Consider the following 20,743-nt stretch of genomic DNA (forward strand, 5'->3'; position numbering starts at 1 on the left):
CTTTCAGTAATGCTGGTATTTGGTTAGACTCTTTCTCTCCGATTGTTCTGTCTGAGTTACTTTCATTAGTCACTTCCTCCAAACCATCAACATGTCTATTAAACCCCATTCCTACCAGGCTGCTCAAGGAAGCCCTACCATTAATTAATGCTTCGATCTTAAATATGATCAATCTGTCTTTATTAGTTGGCTATGTACCACAGGCTTTTAAGGTGGCAGTAATTAAACCATTACTTAAAAAGCCATCACTTGACCCAGCTATCTTAGCTAATTATAGGCCAATCTCCAACCTTCCTTTTCTCTCAAAAATTCTTGAAAGGGTAGTTGTAAAACAGCTAACTGATCATCTGCAGAGGAATGGTCTATTTGAAGAGATTCAGTCAGGTTTAAGAATTCATCATAGTACAGAAACAGCATTAGTGAAGGTTACAAATGATCTTCTTATGGCCTCAGACAGTGGACTCATCTCTGTGCTCGTCCTGTTAGACCTCAGTGCTGCTTTTGATACTGTTGACCATAAAATTTTATTACAGAGATTAGAGTATGCCATAGGTATTAAAGGCACTGCGCTGTGGTGGTTTGAATCATATTTATCTAATAGATTACAATTTGTTCATGTAAATGGGGAATCTTCTTCACGGGCTAAGGTTAATTATAGAGTTCCACAAGATTCTGTGCTAGGACCGATTTTATTCACTTTATACATGCTTCTCTTAGGCAGTATTATTAGACAGCATTGCTTAAATTTTCATTGTTACGCAGATGATACCCAGCTTTATCTATCCATGAAGCCAGAGAACACACACCAATTAGTTAAACTGCAGGAATGTCTTTCAGACTTAAAGACATGGATGACCTCTAATTTCCTGCTTTTAAATTCAGATAAAACTGAAGTTATTGCACTTGACCCCACAAATCATAGAAACATGGTGTCTAACCAGATCCTTACTCTGGATGGCATTACCCTGACCTCCAGTAATACTGTGAGAAATCTTGGAGTCACTTTTGATCAGGATATGTCCTTCAATGCGAATATTAAGCAAATATGTAGAACTGCTTTTTTGCATTTGCGCAATATCTCTAAAATTAGAAAGGTCTTGTCTCAGAGTGATGCTGAAAAACTAATTCATGCATTTATTTCTTCTAGGCTGGACTATTGTAATTCATTATTATCAGGTTGTCCTAAAAGTTCCCTGAAAAGCCTTCAGTTAATTCAAAATGCTGCAGCTAGAGTACTGACAGGGACTAGAAGGAGAGAGCATATCTCACCCATATTGGCCTCTCTTCATTGGCTTCCTGTTAATTCTAGAATAGAATTTAAAATTCTTCTTCTTACTTATAAGGTTTTGAATAATCAGGTCCCATCTTATCTTAGGGACCTCATAGTGCCATATCACCCCAACAGAGTGCTTCGCTCTCAGACTGCAGGCTTACTTGTAGTTCCTAGGGTTTGTAAGAGTAGAATGGGAGGCAGAGCCTTCAGCTTTCAATCAATCAATCAATCAATCAATTTTTTTTATATAGCGCCAAATCACAACAAACAGTTGCCCCAAGGCGCTTTATATTGTAAGGCAAGGCCATACAGTAATTATGTAAAACCCCAACGGTCAAAACGACCCCCTGTGAGCAAGCACTTGGCTACAGTGGGAAGGAAAAACTCCCTTTTAACAGGAAGAAACCTCCAGCAGAACCAGGCTCGGGGAGGGGCAGTCTTCTGCTGGGACTGGTTGGGGCTGAGGGAGAGAACCAGGAAAAAGACATGCTGTGGAGGGGAGCAGAGATAGATCACTAATGATTAAATGCAGAGTGGTGCATACAGAGCAAAAAGAGAAAGAAACAGTGCATCATGGGAACCCCCCCAGCAGTCTACGTCTATAGCAGCATAACTAAGGGATGGTTTAGGGTCACCTGATCCAGCCCTAACTATAAGCTTTAGCAAAAAGGAAAGTTTTAAGCCTAATCTTAAAAGTAGAGAGGGTGTCTGTCTCCCTGATCTGAATTGGGAGCTGGTTCCACAGGAGAGGAGCCTGAAAGCTGAAGGCTCTGCCTCCCATTCTACTCTTACAAACCCTAGGAACTACAAGTAAGCCTACAGTCTGACAGCGAAGCGCTCTATTGGGGTGATATGGTACTACGAGGTCCCTAAGATAAGATGGGACCTGATTATTCAAAACCTTATAAGTAAGATGAAGAATTTTAAATTCTATTCTAGAATTAACAGGAAGCCAATGAAGAGAGGCCAATATGGGTGAGATATGCTCTCTCCTTCTGGTCCCCGTCAGTACTCTAGCTGCAGCATTTTGAATTAACTGAAGGCTTTTTAGGGAACTTTTAGGACAACCTGATAATAATGAATTACAATAGTCCAGCCTAGAAGAAATAAATGCATGAATTAGTTTTTCAGCATCACTCTGAGACAAGACCTTTCTGATTTTAGAGATATTGCGTAAATGCAAAAAAGCAGTCCTACATATTTGTTTAATATGCGCTTTGAATGACATATCCTGATCAAAAATGACTCCAAGATTTCTCACAGTATTACTAGAGGTCAGAGTAATGCCATCCAGAGTAAGGATCTGGTTAGACACCATGTTTCTAAGATTTGTGGGGCCAAGTACAATAACTTCAGATTTATCTGAGTTTAAAAGCAGGAAATTAGAGGTCATCCATGTCTTTATGTCTGTAAGACAATCCTGCAGTTTAGCTAATTGGTGTGTGTCCTCTGGCTTCATGGATAGATAAAGCTGGGTATCATCTGCGTAACAATGAAAATTTAAGCAATACCGTCTAATAATACTGCCTAAGGGAAGCATGTATAAAGTGAATAAAATTGGTCCTAGCACAGAACCTTGTGGAACTCCATAATTAACTTTAGTCTGTGAAGAAGATTCCCATTTACATGAACAAATTGTAATCTATTAGACAAATATGATTCAAACCACCACAGCGCAGTGCCTTTAATACCTATGGCATGCTCTAATCTCTGTAATAAAATTTTATGGTCAACAGTATCAAAAGCAGCACTGAGGTCTAACAGAACAAGCACAGAGATGAGTCCACTGTCCGAGGCCATAAGAAGATCATTTGTAACCTTCACTAATGCTGTTTCTGTACTATGATGAATTCTAAAACCTGACTGAAACTCTTCAAATAGACCATTCCTCTGCAGATGATCAGTTAGCTGTTTTACAACTACCCTTTCAAGAATTTTTGAGAGAAAAGGAAGGTTGGAGATTGGCCTATAATTAGCTAAGATAGCTGGGTCAAGTGATGGCTTTTTAACTAATGGTTTAATTACTGCCACCTTAAAAGCCTGTGGTACATAGCCAACTAACAAAGATAGATTGATCATATTTAAGATCGAAGCATTAAATAATGGTAGGGCTTCCTTGAGCAGCCTGGTAGGAATGGGGTCTAATAAACATGTTGATGGTTTGGATGAAGTAACTAATGAAAATAACTCAGACAGAACAATCGGAGAGAAAGAGTCTAACCAAATACCGGCATCACTGAAAGCAGCCAAAGATAACGATACGTCTTTGGGATGGTTATGAGTAATTTTTTCTCTAATAGTTAAAATTTTGTTAGCAAAGAAAGTCATGAAGTCATTACTAGTTAAAGTTAATGGAATATTCAGCTCAATAGAGCTCTGACTCTTTGTCAGCCTGGCTACAGTGCTGAAAAGAAACCTGGGGTTGTTCTTATTTTCTTCAATTAGTGATGAGTAGAAAGATGTCCTAGCTTTACGGAGGGCTTTTTTATAGAGCAACAGACTCTTTTTCCAGGCTAAGTGAAGATCTTCTAAATTAGTGAGACGCCATTTCCTCTCCAACTTACGGGTTATCTGCTTTAAGCTACGAGTTTGTGAGTTATACCACGGAGTCAGACACTTCTGATTTAAAGCTCTCTTTTTCAGAGGAGCTACAGCATCCAAAGTTGTCTTCAATGAGGATGTAAAACTATTGACGAGATACTCTATCTCCCTTACAGAGTTTAGGTAGCTACTCTGCACTGTGTTGGTATATGGCATTAGAGAACATAAAGAAGGAATCATATCCTTAACCTAGTTACAGCGCTTTCTGAAAGACTTCTAGTGTAATGAAACTTATTCCCCACTGCTGGGTAGTCCATCAGAGTAAATGTAAATGTTATTAAGAAATGATCAGACAGAAGGGAGTTTTCAGGGAATACTGTGTTGAGGCTGTCATTCTCAGCATCTGTGTGGATGTTAAAATCGCCCACTATAATTATCTTATCTGAGCTAAGCACTAAGTCAGACAAAAGGTCTGAAAATTCACAGAAAAACTCACAGTAACGACCAGGTGGACGATAGATAATAACAAATAAAATTGGTTTTTGGGACTTCCAATTTGGATGGACAAGACTAAGAGACAAGCTTTCAAATGAATTAAAGCTCTGTCTGGGTTTTTGATTAATTAATAAGCTGGAATGGAAGATTGCTGCTAATCCTCCGCCCTGGCCCGTGCTACGAGCATTCTGACAGTTAGTGTGACTCGGGGGTGTTGACTCATTTAAACTAACATATTCATCCTGCTGTAACCAGGTTTCTGTTAGGCAGAATAAATCAATATGTTGATCAATTATTATATCATTTACCAACAGGGACTTAGAAGAGAGAGACCTAATGTTTAATAGACCACATTTAACTGTTTTAGTCTGTGGTGCAGTTGAAGGTGCTATATTATTTTTTCTTTTTGAATTTTTATGCTTAAATAGATTTTTGCTGGTTATTGGTGGTCTGGGAGCAGGCACCGTCTCTACGGGGATGGGGTAATGAGGGGGTGGCAGGGGGAGAGAAGCTGCAGAGAGGTGTGTAAGACTACAACTCTGCTTCCTGGTCCCAACCCTGGATAGTCACAGTTTGGAGGATTTAAGAAAATTGGCCAGATTTCTAGAAATGAGAGCTGCTCCATCCAAAGTGGGATGGATGCCGTCTCTCCTAACAAGACCAGGTTTTCCCCAGAAGCTTTGCCAATTATCTATGAAGCCCACCTCATTTTTTGGACACCACTCAGACAGCCAGCAATTCAAGGAGAACATGCGGCTAAACATGTCACTCCCGGTCCGATTGGGGAGGGGCCCAGAGAAAACTACAGAGTCCGACATTGTTTTTGCAAAGTTACACACCGATTTAATGTTAATTTTAGTGACCTCCGATTGGCGTAACCGGGTGTCATTACTGCCGACGTGAATTACAATCTTACCAAATTTACGCTTAGCCTTAGCCAGCAGTTTCAAATTTCCTTCAATGTCGCCTGCTCTGGCCCCCGGAAGACAATTGACTATGGTTGCTGGTGTCGCTAACTTCACATTTCTCAAAACAGAGTCGCCAATAACCAGAGTTTGATCCTCGGCGGGTGTGTCGTCGAGTGGGGAAAAACGGTTAGAGATGTGAACGGGTTGGCGGTGTACACGGGGCTTCTGTTTAGAGCTACGCTTCCTCCTCACAGTCACCCAGTCAGCCTGCTTTCCCAACTGCTCGGGATCTGCCAGGGGGGAACTAACGGCGGCTAAGCTACCTTGGTCCGCACCGACTACAGGGGCCTGGCTAGCTGTAGAATTTTCCACGGTGCGGAGCCGAGTCTCCAATTCGCCCAGCCTGGCCTCCAAAGCTACGAATAAGCTACACTTATTACAAGTACCGTTACTGCTAAAGGAGGCCGAGGAATAACTAAACATTTCACATCCAGAGCAGAAAAGTGCGGGAGAGACAGGAGAAGCCGCCATGCTAAATTGGCTAAGAGCTAGTAGCTACGCTAACCTAGCGGATTCCTAAAAACACGCAAAGTGAATAATGTGTAAATAATTTAGAGGTGATTCAGCAGAAGGAGTGCTTTAGTTAAGGCACGTAAAGATTACACTGGGAAACAAATCGTAATCTAGATAACTAGATCAATCTAACTGCGCAGATTAAACAGCTAACAGATACAGAAAAACACCGCTGTGCTCCGGAACAGGAAGTGATACAATACCGCAGTGAGAGCCAACCACCAGTAGAGGCCGTTTCAGGCTCCTCTCCTGTGGAACCAGCTCCCAATTCAGATCAGGGAGACAGACACCCTCTCTACTTTTAAGATTAGGCTTAAAACTTTCCTTTTTGCTAAAGCTTATAGTTAGGGCTGGATCAGGTGACCCTGAACCATCCCTTAGTTATGCTGCTATAGACTTAGACTGCTGGGGGGTTCCCATGTTGCACTGAGTGTTTCTTTCTCTTTTTGCTCTGTATGCACCACTCTACATTTAATCATTAGTGATTGATCTCTGCTCTCTTCCACAGCATGTCTTTTTCCTGGTTCTCTCCCTCAGCCCCAACCAGTCCCAGCAGAAGACTGCCCCTCCCTGAGCCTGGTTCTGCTGGAGGTTTCTTCCTGTTAAAAGGGAGTCTTTCCTTCCCACTGTCACCAAGTGCTTGCTCATAGGGGGTCGTTTTGACCGTTGGGGTTTTTCTGTAATTATTGTATGACTTTTGCCTTACAATATAAAGCGCCTTGGGGCAACTGTTTGTTGTGATTTGGCGCTATATAAATAAAACTGATTTGATTTGATTTGAAATTGAAACTGACCTTTGTCACCATTCTTGCTGTTTTTACTCCATAACTCCATAACATTTAATCACACATAGCCCAAACTATACCTTTTTGGAATCTTTATGATCAGGCAAATAATGTGGTATATTTTTCAATATGATTGCAGCACCTTTTAATTTTGGCCCCTGTGTAATTCTTCAATTGACCTGGTTGCCTATTTAACATTCAAGTGGCCAATCGGTTTTTCCAAACCGTAACGTTTAAGGAGCATGTGTGCCAATTTTGGTGCTTGTTTCCAGAAATGAATGATTGTTACAGTTATCTGCTGCACTATTTGAGGGAAAAACAGGTAGATCTCAACAAAAGAGTGACTATGCAAGGACACTAGTGAGGGAAGCCACCAAGATATCCAAAAAATCTGAGGCTTTCGTGCATCATGCAATTTTTCTCTGATGTATCACAGAGAGATAGTGGTGTTAAACTAAAGAGTGCACATATTTATGGATTCCAGCTTATTTCCGCTGTGAGGTTTATGCAGACTCTTGACATGTGGGACAGTCTGCTAAGCTCTCCTGCAGATGTGCATACCCGTGTGTCTGCAGTGCACAAGCTGCACAAAAGGATGTACAGAGATTACAGCACACATGGAGATCACGATTTCATTTGACAGCTCTGTGTGTGTGTGTGTGTGTGTGTGTGTGTGTGTGTGTGTGTGTGTGTGTGTGTGTGTGTGTGTGTGTGTGTGTGTGTGTGTGTGTGTGTGTGTGTGTGTGTGTGTGTGTGTGTGTGTGTGTTTTGGACAGAAAAAAGATTGATATTGTTTTGAAGCTCAGGATGCATTTTTAGTGTCACTTGGGGAAACATACAAATGTGAATGAATCAGAGGACATTTATCTGTTGCACGAGAGACTTTGGAACTGTCAAAAAAAGGAGCATGAGACCAAAAAAAAATGTTCTGTCCTGAGACATCTGTGGATATTTAAATATGATCCCAAATCAATACATCTAAATCAAATAACCGTCACTTACTTTCTGTTTGTCTTCATCTTTGTATCGTATCTTATGCAGTCACCAGAGTGAAGGTGAATCTCACATTCAGTCTCATTCCAGAACATCACATGGTGACTTTGTCTCCGGCCTTGGTGTGAGTCCAGCAGGCCTTTCTGATCCTGAGGACACCTGACCTGCACGTTTTCCATGTCTACCTGCTCAACTGATGCCTTATTCATTAATGCTGCTGTTTCCCAGCTCTTGATTGGCTGAACACATATTTTCTACCACTTATCCTGGATGCAGTGGCAGCAGAAGCAGATCATCCCACACTTCCCTATCCTAAGCCGAATCCTGTAACTCTTCCCAGAAGATCCAGGGGTGTTCCCAACCCAGCTGGGAAATATAATTCCTCAGCATGTCCTGGGTCTGTCTTCCCTGGGGCCTCTTCTCAGTTGGATGTGTCTGGAAGACCTCCCTAGGGAGATGCCTCCTTCCATTGCGACGAAGCAGCAGCTCTACTCTGAGCCCCTCCCAGATAGAGGGAAAGAGCTTCTTACCCTGTCCAGGAGAGTAAGCCCAGAGGAATCTCATTTCTGCCACTTGTATCTGCAGCCTTATTTTTTGGTCATTACCCAACGTTCATGACCATAGATGAGGATAGGAGCATAAATCATCTGGTAAAATGAGAGTCTCGCCTTCTAGCTCAGATTTTTCTTCAGGATGATGTTCTGTAAAAGCACTGGGGTGGTGGTCTACATCTTTAAAAGAGAGTACCGGAGTGTGTGTTCCACTTCTCAGCCTCCCTGGGAAAGCCTATGCCAGAGTACTAGAGAGGAGAATTGGACCAATAGTCTAATCTCAGGTTCAGGAGGAGTAATATGGGTTCTGTCCAGGGAGAGTTACTGCCGCAGGTGGAGGAGTTCAAAGTATTGCAGGGTCTTGTTCATGAGTGGGGGGCAAGATGGTGTGAGCTCAACAGATACATAGGAGGTACCGCACTTATCAGGTCTGCACATAGTGTGAGAACTCCATCCCAAGAGGCACACTATCAAGAAGCTAGGGCAGGGCAGGTTAAGCGTGATGATTAAGGTTAGCTTTAGTTCATGATGTCACTACAGACCTTGCCTTCAACTGCATATCGCTAGTAGCTAAATAAAATGTTGAATGAGCTGAATATTCTAAAGAAATAAAGAATTATCAAAATATTTCATTTTATTTAATATAAAGTGTTACCGAAGTTATAAATTAAGTTATAAACTACCTCTGATAAACACTCTGAAACCACAAGCTGTAAGGAATATGAACTGTGGTGACCTCATCTCAGGCCATGCCTCTCGAGTCACTCTATTGAAATGAAAAGGGAAAAACTGAATTTTTTTACTGTGAAATCAGTTTTTTGTGGACTTTGACGGTGAATACGTCAAAATGGTTAAGACCTATGCTTTACAAAGAGCAGAAGTGAAGCCCAGCACAGTGTGAGAATGGTCTTCAAAACATGGCTGGACCATGGATTTTATCCTTTCTGTTTGCATGACCAAGAGAAAATTCTTAAAAAAGCCTGTTGCCTCTCCCAGTGTGGGTCTGGCCGTGTTTGTGGTTTGTGCTGTGGAATTGTGTTGTGCCATGCTAAGTTAAGATGCTATATGCAGGACAATGGTCAGTCACGCTGCAGAAACTGCTTCTGAGGTCACGGAGTCAGACAGAACATGATGACTTGTGGCTGCTTTTAACAGGAGAGCCGGACGTGGACCAGCTTGAGCATTTGTCTTATTGGCTATGCTGAGCTAAACTGACAGCTAAGCTAAGCTACAGGCAGTTGGTTTCTGGTGGAGCAAGACTGTTTTCTTGTGGACAAAAAAGAGCAGTGCCACACAGTGGAACGATAATTCTACATGGCTCTCTGTGTGTGTAGGTGTGAGTGTGTTTGTTTGCCTATATGTGGCCCTGCGACAAACTGGCATCCTGTTCAGGGTGTATCATGCCTCACGCCCGATGATTGCTGAGATATGCTTGACCCCCCGCCCCACCGTGGTCCTTAATTGGGCAGCACAGTCTCATTTGAAGGCGGGCACTAAAGGGGTAAAATATGATGCATGTGACATAATTCATCTACTTTCGGGGACAGAAACGTAGCACCTTTGCTGAGTTTTTGGGCAAATTACAAACAAACAAAGTGAAAATGCAAAGAAAAAGTGACAATGCAGTGGAAAGTGGACGTGTTGTGGTTTGTTTATGACCCGGAGCACGTACACAGCTATTCTGGCTAGCTGTGTAGGTTAACACCTACCAACATGACCTCTCCTATTCGCCTCGTCTCCCCTTCCCTTACTAGGAACCAAAAAAACTGCACTTTTCGCAACTGCTTCGGTGACTGCAGCCAAAAACAAAACAGTGCACCATTTTCCTGTGTGAAGCTATGCTGTGTGTATGTGACCATAGGACCTTTGTGGCCGGGACGGCGGTGGGATCAAACCCCGGACGGCTCGCACAAAAGACCATTCCTCTACCAGGTCAGCCAAAGGGGAATTCCCTGTTAGTCAAGCTAGCAGGAACATCTTTTCAATCAGGACCCAGGACCTTCATCCTGCTACATATCTCCCCACCATTTTTGACTTCGTCCCGAAGTCACAGGTGCATTTAAGCATGTTCTGTGACTACTCACATCCTGTCGACAACGCCAGTTGTGACCGTAGGACTTTTGTGGCCGGGATGGCAGTGGGATTGAACCCCAGATGTCTCGCACTAAACACCTCTACCATTCCTCTACCAGGTCAGCCAAAGGGGAATTCCTTGTTAGTCAAGCTAGCGGGAAAGTCTTTTCAATCAGGACCCAGGACCTTCATCCTACTACATATCTCCCCACCATTTTTGACTTCGTCCAGAAGTCACAGGTGCATTTAAGCATGTTCTGTGACTACCCACATCCTGCCAACAACACCAGTTGTGACCGTAGGTGTTGGGAAGGTGTCGTAACACGGACCCACAACAGGGGGCGCAAATGAACGGACAATGAGTAAGCCAAAAGGTAACAATTTAATGTTGTGATATTACACAACGAAACGTGTCTTAATTTTCACAGTCAATAAACACCAGGTGACGTGTGGGCAGGCTCAAAGATAGAAGACGCCCGACGAGAGAGAAGCCGCGTCCCACACGGCTTCCACCACCAACGGCCTGAAGAACACCGGAGCCGCCAAGTCCCGAGTCCCCAGGTGGCCTCTGTCTTCGGCTGTCGACCCTGGTACTGCTGGCAGAAAGCAGAAAGATGATGTGTGAGTGTGAGTCCGCACACTCAGTAATTCGCAGTCCAAACACAGTTAGGAGGGAGCACCTCCACCTCCAAACTAGGAACACACTAGCAGCTCCTGTAACCACTTATCTGGATGGAGTGAGAGGCGAAGACGTCGCTTCTCTCACGGACCGCCAACCCAGTTGAAAGGGCACCACAGGACAACGGCTGCAAACAGATCAGACGTAAGTCACAGTTTAAATTCAGCAGAGAAATTACCTTAGTACTGGTAGTCGATTTCTCGGCGGGGAGGTGGAGTTGCAGTCCGGCTTATATGGTGGTGATGATAAACGAGTGACAGCTGGTGCAGAGGATGAGTGACAGCTGTCACTTCCTCTGGGTCTGGCGCCCTCTCGTGCTTGGAGCCCGCACTCCAAGCAGGGCGCCCTCTGGTGGTAGTGGGCCAGCAGTACCTCCTCTTCAGCGGCCCACACAACAGTAGGACCTTTGTGGCCGGGATGGTGGTGGGATCGAACCCTGGATGGCTTGCACTAAACTCCTCTACTATTCCTCTACCAGGTCAGCCAAAGCAAAATTCCCCGTTAGTCAAGCTAGCGGGAACGCCTTTTCAATCAGGAACCAGGACCTTCATCCTGCTACATGTATACTCAACAAAAATATAAATGCAACACTTTTGGTTTTCAGAGTGACCTTTTATTGTGGGCAGTCTAAGGCACACCTGTGCACTAATCATGGTGTCTAATCAGCATCTTGATATGGCACACCTGTGAGGTGGGATGGATTATCTCAGCAAAGGAGAAGTGCTCACTATCACAGATTTAGACTGGTTTGTGAACAATATTTGAGGGAAATGGTGATATTGTGTATGTGGAAAAAGTTTTAGATCTTTGAGTTCATCTCATACAAAATGGGAGCAAAACCAAAAGTGTTGCATTTATATTTTTGTTGAGTATATATACTGCACCAACATGAACGGCTGTCCCCATAAGTGGTCAAATCCCGCACTATCATGCAGGGTTCAAATGAGACTGCGCTGCCCTATTGGAGTAAGCAGTTGACGATGAATGCGTGAGTGTTGATTGGAGTGAGATATGCCCTATAAGTTGACTGCTTTCATCACTAGAGCAATGCATTCACATTCAGCCAAAATTAGCTCCGCGTCTTTGTTTATGCATGCACGGGTTCAAACTGTTTGCCAAAATGATGATACTGTAAATGATGCCCAGCTGTCAGTCTGCAGTATTTGCCAGCAAGAGAGCATGAACACGCTGAACAAATTTGCAGTATTATGGCTGCAGGCCAGCTAAGTGACGGGCAAATACACACTTACGTACATTCAACCATCACGCCATGTGTCAAAACCCAGATATCTCTGTTGTGAAACTGTTCCTTGGGCATCCTACTGCAGGCGACATTAGTAAGTGCACAGAGACTTTTGGTATTTTACTCCAAAGGCTCTAACAAAGCATTCTGGTTTCCTGCTTTGGGAATCAAACTGGACTCAAAACACCTGTTTAGACTCAGAATACGAGCTGTGCACTGGTCCTACTGGAAAACGACTCCCGGCCTCTCGCACTTCGCAAATTCCCAAACTTCTTGGTCCAGTGAACACGCCTGCAGATGCCATTCCAGAGATTGAATGTTTATGTCATAATGAGGAGGTGCTTTGTGTATTTCACCTGACCATCTGGCTTCATTCAGCTCCACCTGTCAACAAAGAATCTCTAAAATTAACCGCATGCATCTGTATTTAACTATCGGGCTGAGGTCTGTGGATTACTCAGAGTCATCACAACACACTCCAATCATAACGTTTTTTTTTTTTTTTACTGCCAAAGCGCTTATGTTTTCAGAAATGGATGCCTTTTGCTTTTCTTACCACAATTGCTTAACAAATAATGAGATGATTTTCACAGAACCTAGAAAATTGGGTGTGGCCTAAGAAAGTGCTATATACAGGCAAGGAGTTTAAAAAAGCTGCACAGCTTGACAATTTTTTTTTATGAGAGGAATTTAACAAAACTTGAAACTGCTCAGCCTTGTCCTGAATAGGTACCACAACATTTTGTGGTGGACCTGCAAAACAATGCATATTCAAGGAATTTTGAGATACATTGTGTGAAATATGGCGCATTAGCTGATTCCGTCTTTGCAAGGGCTGCTGAAAATAATCAGTCTGGCTTCAAGCAGAAACCGGCATATCTTACAGCACATCTCAAAAACGTGGTGGAGCCATAAATCTCAAAAAGGTTATATTAAAATTGTAAGGGCTGTGAGATGAACCCTTCCAGTGTTAAACACTTTAATGATTTTCCAGAAAGAGAAAATTCTGATTAAAATAATGTTATGCCATTTTCTGTTCTGTATATGTGAACATTATGAATATTGTCAAAATTTGTAGACCGGAAAAATCAAACCCTTGGGCACGGTCCTTAATCCCCCATTTGCTCCCAGTGTGCAGTTAAACACCCTGATATTGGTGTGTGAATGGCTGAATGTGAAGCATCATTATAAAGCACTTTGAGCTTCTGATGTGGATGGAAAAGCACTATATAAACGGAGTTCATTTACTGTAGGTTTACAAAGTTTGGAGAAAATTGGTTTAGCGGTGTTTAGAGCATTGTCCTGAGACTTTTTACACAGAATTATTGAGAATAATAATAACTAAGAGAAACCCATGATTAGGTTTAGCCAGTGTTCTAAAAAAAGGTTACTGGTGAACACTGAACACACACACAAACACACACATCTTCAACCGCTTAGTCCAATTACGGGTTGTGGTGGGCTGGAGCCTATCCCAGCAGTCATAGAGCACGAGGCGGGGTACACCCAGGACAGGACGCCAGTCTGTCTGTCACAGGAACACTGAACAATTTCTGGTAAAATGAATCTGTAATTAGGTTTAGTAAATTGTAAAAATCCTCTCTGGGAACCATCACCTGATGGTGGTGGAGAGGTTTGTGTGTCCTTATTAGGGTTGGGTATCGAGAACTGGTTCTTTTCGAGTATCGTTAGAAATGATTCGATCCACTGATATCAATAGTCTTTTTGCTTAACGATTCCCTTATCGGTCCTTCAGAGCGGCCGTTGTTTTTGAGTGTGTTTGTCGGGAAAATGATCATTCCTCTAGGCTGATTGCAGACCCTGCAGTGGCTCTGTAATCAACCGCTTCTGCAGCGCGACTCCAGTTTGAAGCGTGAATCAATGAAGCAATGCTTCCATCCACTGGCTTGTTGGTTCTTTGAGTCGCTGTTCTTCAGAAGTGGTAAGTCCGCTTCTTAACCCCTCTCAAAGCCATTAAAATATCATGAGTCACTTTTGTGTGTATTAAAGTCACTAACTGGGAGTCTTGTCTTGTTGCAGTCAAGAAACGAGAATCGTCCTCCGTTCCATTGTCACAGCTTCAAATGCTGCGCCGCTCTCTGCTGAGACAGAGTCCACTCGGAATTAATAACTTCAAAACGAATCGCCGCTTTAAATAAAATGACACCTCTTACAAACATTGCAATACAGACAAGAAACTACAATCGACGAAAACATTTTCTCCTCCCAAAATGAGACGTCCTGCATTTGTGAAGCACAGCACAGCTGTAAGAGCTCAGCTCAGATGTATGGAAAGATATTCATGCCAATAATGTCTGAAAGGAAATGCTTTTGACAAAAACTACTTCTGTTTATGTCCAGAGATCAAGGATCCACCATGTAGAGTTTATTATGTCCAGAGTTTAAGGATCCAGTAACCAATTTCACATTTATTTACTTTAAGACTCAATAAAATGTTGTTCAATTTCAATTAAATTTCAATTTAATCAGCTTATAAATTGCCAAACCACAACAAAAGCTGTCTCAAAGTGCCTCACACAGAACAGTTCAACATAAAAAATTGTAATAAATAAGTAAAAATAAAAAAATTCAAATACACAATTAAAAACAGAAGTAAAATAATAAAACAGATAACAAAATAAAAACTATTCATAAGAAAGAGAATAAAATAGCCTTTAAGTCTTGACTTAAAAATGTCCACAGACCGTTCCAAATCAAATCAAATCAATTTCATTTATATAGCGCCAAATCACAACAAACAGTTGCCCCAAGGCGCTTCATATTGTAAGGCAAAGCCATACAATAATTACAGAAAAACCCCAACGGTCAAAACGACCCCCTGTGTGCAAGCACTTGGCGACAGTGGGAAGGAAAAACTCCCTTTTAACAGGAAGAAACCTCCAGCAGAACCAGGCTCAGGGAGGGGCAGTCTTCTCCTGGGACTGGTTGGGGCTGAGGGAGAGAACCAGGAAAAAGACATGCTGTGGAGGGGAGCAGAGATCAATCACTAATGATTAAATGCAGAGTGGTGCATACAGAGCAAAAAGTGAAAGAAACACTCAGTGCATCATGGGAACCCCCCAGCAGTCTAAGTCTATAGTAGCATAACTAAGGGATGGTTCAGGGTCACCTGATCCAGCCCTAACTATAAGCTTTAGCAAAAAGGAAAGTTTTAAGCCTAATCTTAAAAGTAGAGAGGGTGTCTGTCTCCCTGATCCGAATTGGGAGCTGGTTCCAGAGGCGAGGAGCCTGAAAGCTGAAGGCTCTGCCTCCCATTCTACTCTTACAAACCCTAGGAACTACAAGTAAGCCTGCAGTCTGAGAGCGAAGCGCTCTATTGGGGTGATATGGTACTATGAGGTCCCTAAGATAAGACGGGACCTGATTATTCAAATCCTTATAAGTAAGAAGAAGAATTTTAAATTCTATTCTAGAATTAACAGGAAGCCAATGAAGAGAGGCCAATATGGGTGAGATATGCTCTCTCCTTCTAGTCCCCGTCAGTACTCTAGCTGCAGCATTTTGAATTAACTGAAGGCTTTTCAGGGAACTTTTAGGACAACCTGATAATAATGAATTACAATAGTCCAGCCTAGAGGAAATAAATGCATGAATTAGTTTTTTAGCATCACTCTGAGACAAGACCTTTCTAATTTTAGAGATATTGCGCAAATGCAAAAAAGCAGTCCTACATATTTGTTTAATATGCGCATTGAATGACATATCCTGATCAAAAATGACTCCAAGATTTCTCACAGTATTACTGGAGGTCAGGGTAATGCCATCCAGAGTAAGGATCTGGTTAGACACCATGTTTCTAAGATTTGTGGGGCCAAGTACAATAACTTCAGTTTTATCTGAGTTTAAAAGCAGGAAATTAGAGGTCATCCATGTCTTTATGTCTGTAAGACAATCCTGCAGTTTAGCTAATTGGTGTGTGTTCTCTGGCTTCATGGATAGATAAAGCTGAGTATCATCTGCGTAACAATGAAAATTTAAGCAATGCCGTCTAATAATACTGCCTAAGGGAAGCATGTATAAAGTGAATAAAATTGGTCCTAGCACAGAACCTTGTGGAACTCCATAATTAACCTTAGTCTGTGAAGACGATTCCCCATTTACATGAACAAATTGTAATCTATTAGATAAATATGATTCAAACCACCGCAGCGCAGTGCCTTTAATACCTATGGCATGCTCTAATCTCTGTAATAAAATTTTATGGTCAACAGTATCAAAAGCAGCACTGAGGTCTAACAGAACAAGCACAGAGATGGGTCCACTGTCTGAGGCCATAAGAAGATCATTTGTAACCTTCACTAATGCTGTTTCTGTACTATGATGAATTCTAAACCCTGACTGAAACTCTTCAAATAGACCATTCCTCTGCAGATGATCAGTTAGCTGTTTTACAACTACCCTTTCAAGAATTTTGAGAGAAAAGGAAGGTTGGAGATTGGCCTATAATTAGCTAAGATAGCTGGGTCAAGCGATGGCTTTTTAAGTAATGGTTTAATTACTGCCACCTTAAAAGCCTGTGGTACATAGCCAACTAATAAAGACAGATTGATCATATTTAAGATCGAAGCATTAATTAATGGTAGGGCTTCCTTGAGCAGCCTGGTAGGAATGGGGTCTAATAGACATGTTGATGGTTTGGAGGAAGTAACTAATGAAAATAACTCAGACGGAACAATCGGAGAGAAAGAGTCTAACCAAATACCGGCATCACTGAAAGCAACCAAAGGGAATGATATGTCTTTGGGATGGTTATGAGTAATTTTTTCTCTAATAGTTAAAATTTTATTAGCAAAGAAAGTCATGAAGTAATTACTAGTTAAAGTTAAAGGAATACTCAGCTCAATAGAGCTCTGACTCTTTGTCAGCCTGGCTACATTGCTGAAAAGAAACCTGGGGTTGTTCTTATTTTCTTCAATTAGTGATGAGTAGTAAGATGTCCTAGCTTTACGGAGGGCTTTTTTATAGAGCAACAGACTCTTTTTCCAGGCTAAGTGAAGATCTTCTAAATTAGTGAGACGCCATTTCCTCTCCAACTTACGGGTTATCTGCTTTAAGCTGCGAGTTTGTAAGTTATACCACGGAGTCAGGAACTTCTGATTTAATGCTCTCTTTTTCAGAGGAGCTACAGCATCCAAAGTTGTCCTCAATGAGGATATAAAACTATTGACGAGATAATCTATCTCACTCACAGAGTTTAGGTAGCTACTCTGCCCTGTGTTGGTATATGGCATTGGAGAACATAAAGAAGGAATCATATCCTTAAACCTAGTTACAGCGCTTTCTGAAAGACTCTACTGTAATGAAACTTATTCCCCACTACTGGGTAGTCCATCAGAGTAAATGTAAATGTTATTAAAAAATAATCAGACAGAAGGGGGTTTTCAGGGAATACTGTTAAGTCTTCAATTTCCATACCATAAGTCAGAACAAGATCTAAGGTATGATTAAAGTGGTGGGTGGACTCATTTACATTTTGAGCAAAGCCAATCGAGTCTAACAATAGATTAAATGCAGTGTTGAGGCTGTCATTCTCAGCATCTGTGTGGATGTTAAAATCGCCCACTATAATTATCCACAGAGCGGGTGCACGATAAGAAAAAGCCCTTTGACCCATTGACATAGAAAACCTGTAAAGCCTAATTTTAGTACACAAAAAATTCACAAGAGGTATCGATAAGGGAATTGATAAGGAATCAGATCGATAAACGGAATCAATAATGGTATCGATATCAATAAAATCTTAACGATACCCATCCCTAGTCCTTATGAACCTGAGAGCTGTGTTGTCTGGAACCTTCATGCTCGTGGTAGGGTCTCCCATGGCAAATGGGTCTCAGGCGAGGGGCCAGACTAAGAATGGTTCACAAAGATTCCATGGACTAACAAGGTAGAAGAAGCATGACCCAGCACGGAGGAAGTCTGGAGCCCCTGTCTTTAGCCAGGCCTGGATGGAGAGCCTATCAGCGAGTGCCTGGCTTACCACAAAGCCTGGCTGGATTCAGCCTGAAAAGGCAATGTTGACTTTCCACCTGCAGGGGGAACTGTTGTGCTTTCGTGTGTTGCTTCATGGGTGGCAGTGAAAGTCAAGGGCCCTGACGGACCAGACCCAGGTGGCAGAAGCTAGCTCTATGGGTGTGGAATGTCACCTCGCTGTGGGGGAAGGAGCTGGATCTTGTGCGGGAGGTGGAGGACTACTAGATAGATCTGGTGGGCCACACCTCCATGCACAGCCTCGGCTCTAGAACCACTCTTCTTGATAGGGGTTGGACCTTACTCTTCTCTAGACTTGCTCAGTGTGGGAGGCACCGGCCTTATGTTCAGACATAAGGATGCTCATAAGTGTACGTGGTACCAGAGCACCCTAGGTCCAAGGTCGATGATCGATGATCGATTTTGTGATCGTAACATCTGATCTGAGGCCACATGTTCTGGACACTCAGTGAAGAGATGGGCAGAGCTGTCAAATGACCAACATCTGATGGTTCATTAGATCAAGGGTTGGGGGAGGACTTTGGACACACCTGGTAAGTCCAAATGTATATTATGGGTGAACTGGGAACATCTGGAGGAGCCCAATGGCCAGTAACATCTCAGTAAGGTAAAATATTTTCATGCAATCAGTTATTTTTTAGAAAAGCTGCAGTTGGTTTCCAAATGTTATTTAGAGCTTTGAACTCCACAAATAATGTAATAAAATTATTCTCTTCTATATTTCCTATATATTGAAGCTTTGTTTTTCAGTTGTTTGAAGAGAAAAGCAGTGAGGTTTCTTTTTGGTACCTGAGCTGCTAAACACTTTCAGTTTACATGATTTTAGATGCCTGGTTGTCAGTGTTTGAGTCCCATAGAGCATCTTTTAAAAGTCAATAACTTTCTTCCATATGAAGAGTGTAGATGGCTGGATCATATCCCAGAATTCACTGGGTCACAGCTGCAATCCATCCTGGACGGGTCTCCAAGCTTTCACCAAGCTAAAACATACAACAGCCACTCTATTTAAAGGCCATAAGCATTTGGACAAGGTAAATATATGGACATTATACAGACGAGGCTCAATTTTGAGTCAGCGGTCGGTCTAATTTACATGTTTTGCTCTTGGTGCAAAAACGTGATTACCGGGAGAACATACAAATTCAGGTTTGAGTTTGAACCTACAGGCTCTAACCACTCCAAGGCTTTATTTTACAGGTATAAAACAGCTACAGGTGATGTTTCTCACCGCACACACTCGTCCAACTCGCGTATGTATGGCACCCTCTCTGTCATTGTCCTCATTTGCCTTTTCAGTGAAGAAGAAGTAGACTTTATCGTTGTCTCTGTCGTCATTGTCTGGGATGAGGTGGGCTGCAATAAATCTGGGGTCTGAACAGGAAGGACAGATGTAAGAGAAAACGAGGAAGAAGATAATGAAGAAAATGTCAAAGTTTTGCATGTCTGATTATGGTGGTGATTCCATGACAAAATCTCAAAAGTCACATGGCTTTAGTTCCATTGCACAGTTTTGATATATCCCGGTGACTGAATTTCCTCTTTCACCACATCATTTGATCAAACCACCAACAGATACCGTGGAGAAGCTTCTGGTCGGTTTCTGTCCTCATGGTGGAGCGTCCACCCATGCTTCTGAAGATCACAGAGTCTCGTCCCAGAAAATCTGCCGTCAGTCCCGTATACAGCTCCCCACCTGCAAAAGGAGGAACAGATATTAAATGTTCAGGTAACATAACAAATCGCAGGTGACAGTAAAACATTTGCAGTTCATCTGTTCAATACAGCTGGAGCGAATGAAGACAGAACGACACAAAGCTTATCGTAAATCCTGGATTCAAGCACAAATCCTCTGTCAGCAGTGGACTCTCCACTCGCTCAACCCAAATGAGATTTTCCTGCAAAAAGAAATAAATTCTATGCTTCTGTTCTGGCATGTTGCATAAAATAAATAGGGGAAAGATTATCAGCTGAGAGGTTCAGTCTGTCTTTCAAATAGATGACACACCATGTCAGATAAAACAGAATTATAGAAATGAAGTCATTACTGCATTTAAAAATCCAGCTGGTTTTGATATTCCTCGGCAAAATGACCGATGCAGATCTGGTGAGAACTGGCATGTGATCTCATGGGCTTAAAATAACTGTTCTTAATGTTATCTAATTTGGCTGGAACAATATTATTGGAGACACATCTTGCTGTATCTGCTCATGCACACTGATCCACACAATTAGCTCTCAGTAATACAGGCAAAGATAAAAAAAAAAAGACTTATAGCTTCAGTAATAAGTGTTGACAGGGTTTGAGTGTGTTTTGTGAAAATTAATAAGAAGAAATGATTGCCAGATTGATATCTGATAAAAATAACTTTCATTGTGTTTACAGGTTTATTATGAGGTTGTATTTTTATTTTATCAGTCGTCTTATTTAAACCAAGATATTTTGTTAAAATATAAATGGATTTTTCTTTTTTGTGTGCTGTGTATTGATACATCCTGCACATTAGTTTGGCAAGCAGTTAGTACACTCACCTCCATATGACAAGGTCTACAGTTCAAGACCATCTGTACCTGGCTTTTGTATATCTAGAAGGGCAGCTGGCATAAAAACTGTGCCAAA

At 42.1% G+C, this 20,743-nt stretch overlaps 1 protein-coding gene across 1 annotated transcript in view; it reads right to left on the reverse strand.

The window, feature by feature from the left end:
• sema3bl (sema domain, immunoglobulin domain (Ig), short basic domain, secreted, (semaphorin) 3bl) overlaps positions 1-20,743 on the reverse strand; it is a 271,055-nt gene that overhangs the window by 71,097 nt on the left and 179,215 nt on the right. The window contains exons 6-7 of the mRNA XM_034171771.1: positions 19,703-19,819; positions 19,355-19,497 (exon numbers count right to left, since the gene is read on the reverse strand). Coding sequence (XP_034027662.1) covers positions 19,355-19,497; positions 19,703-19,819 — 260 coding nt within the window. The remainder of the gene's footprint in view (positions 1-19,354; positions 19,498-19,702; positions 19,820-20,743) is intronic.

The sequence above is a fragment of the Thalassophryne amazonica genome, chromosome 6, assembly GCF_902500255.1.
Source record: "Thalassophryne amazonica chromosome 6, fThaAma1.1, whole genome shotgun sequence".
NCBI lineage: Eukaryota > Metazoa > Chordata > Actinopteri > Batrachoidiformes > Batrachoididae > Thalassophryne > Thalassophryne amazonica.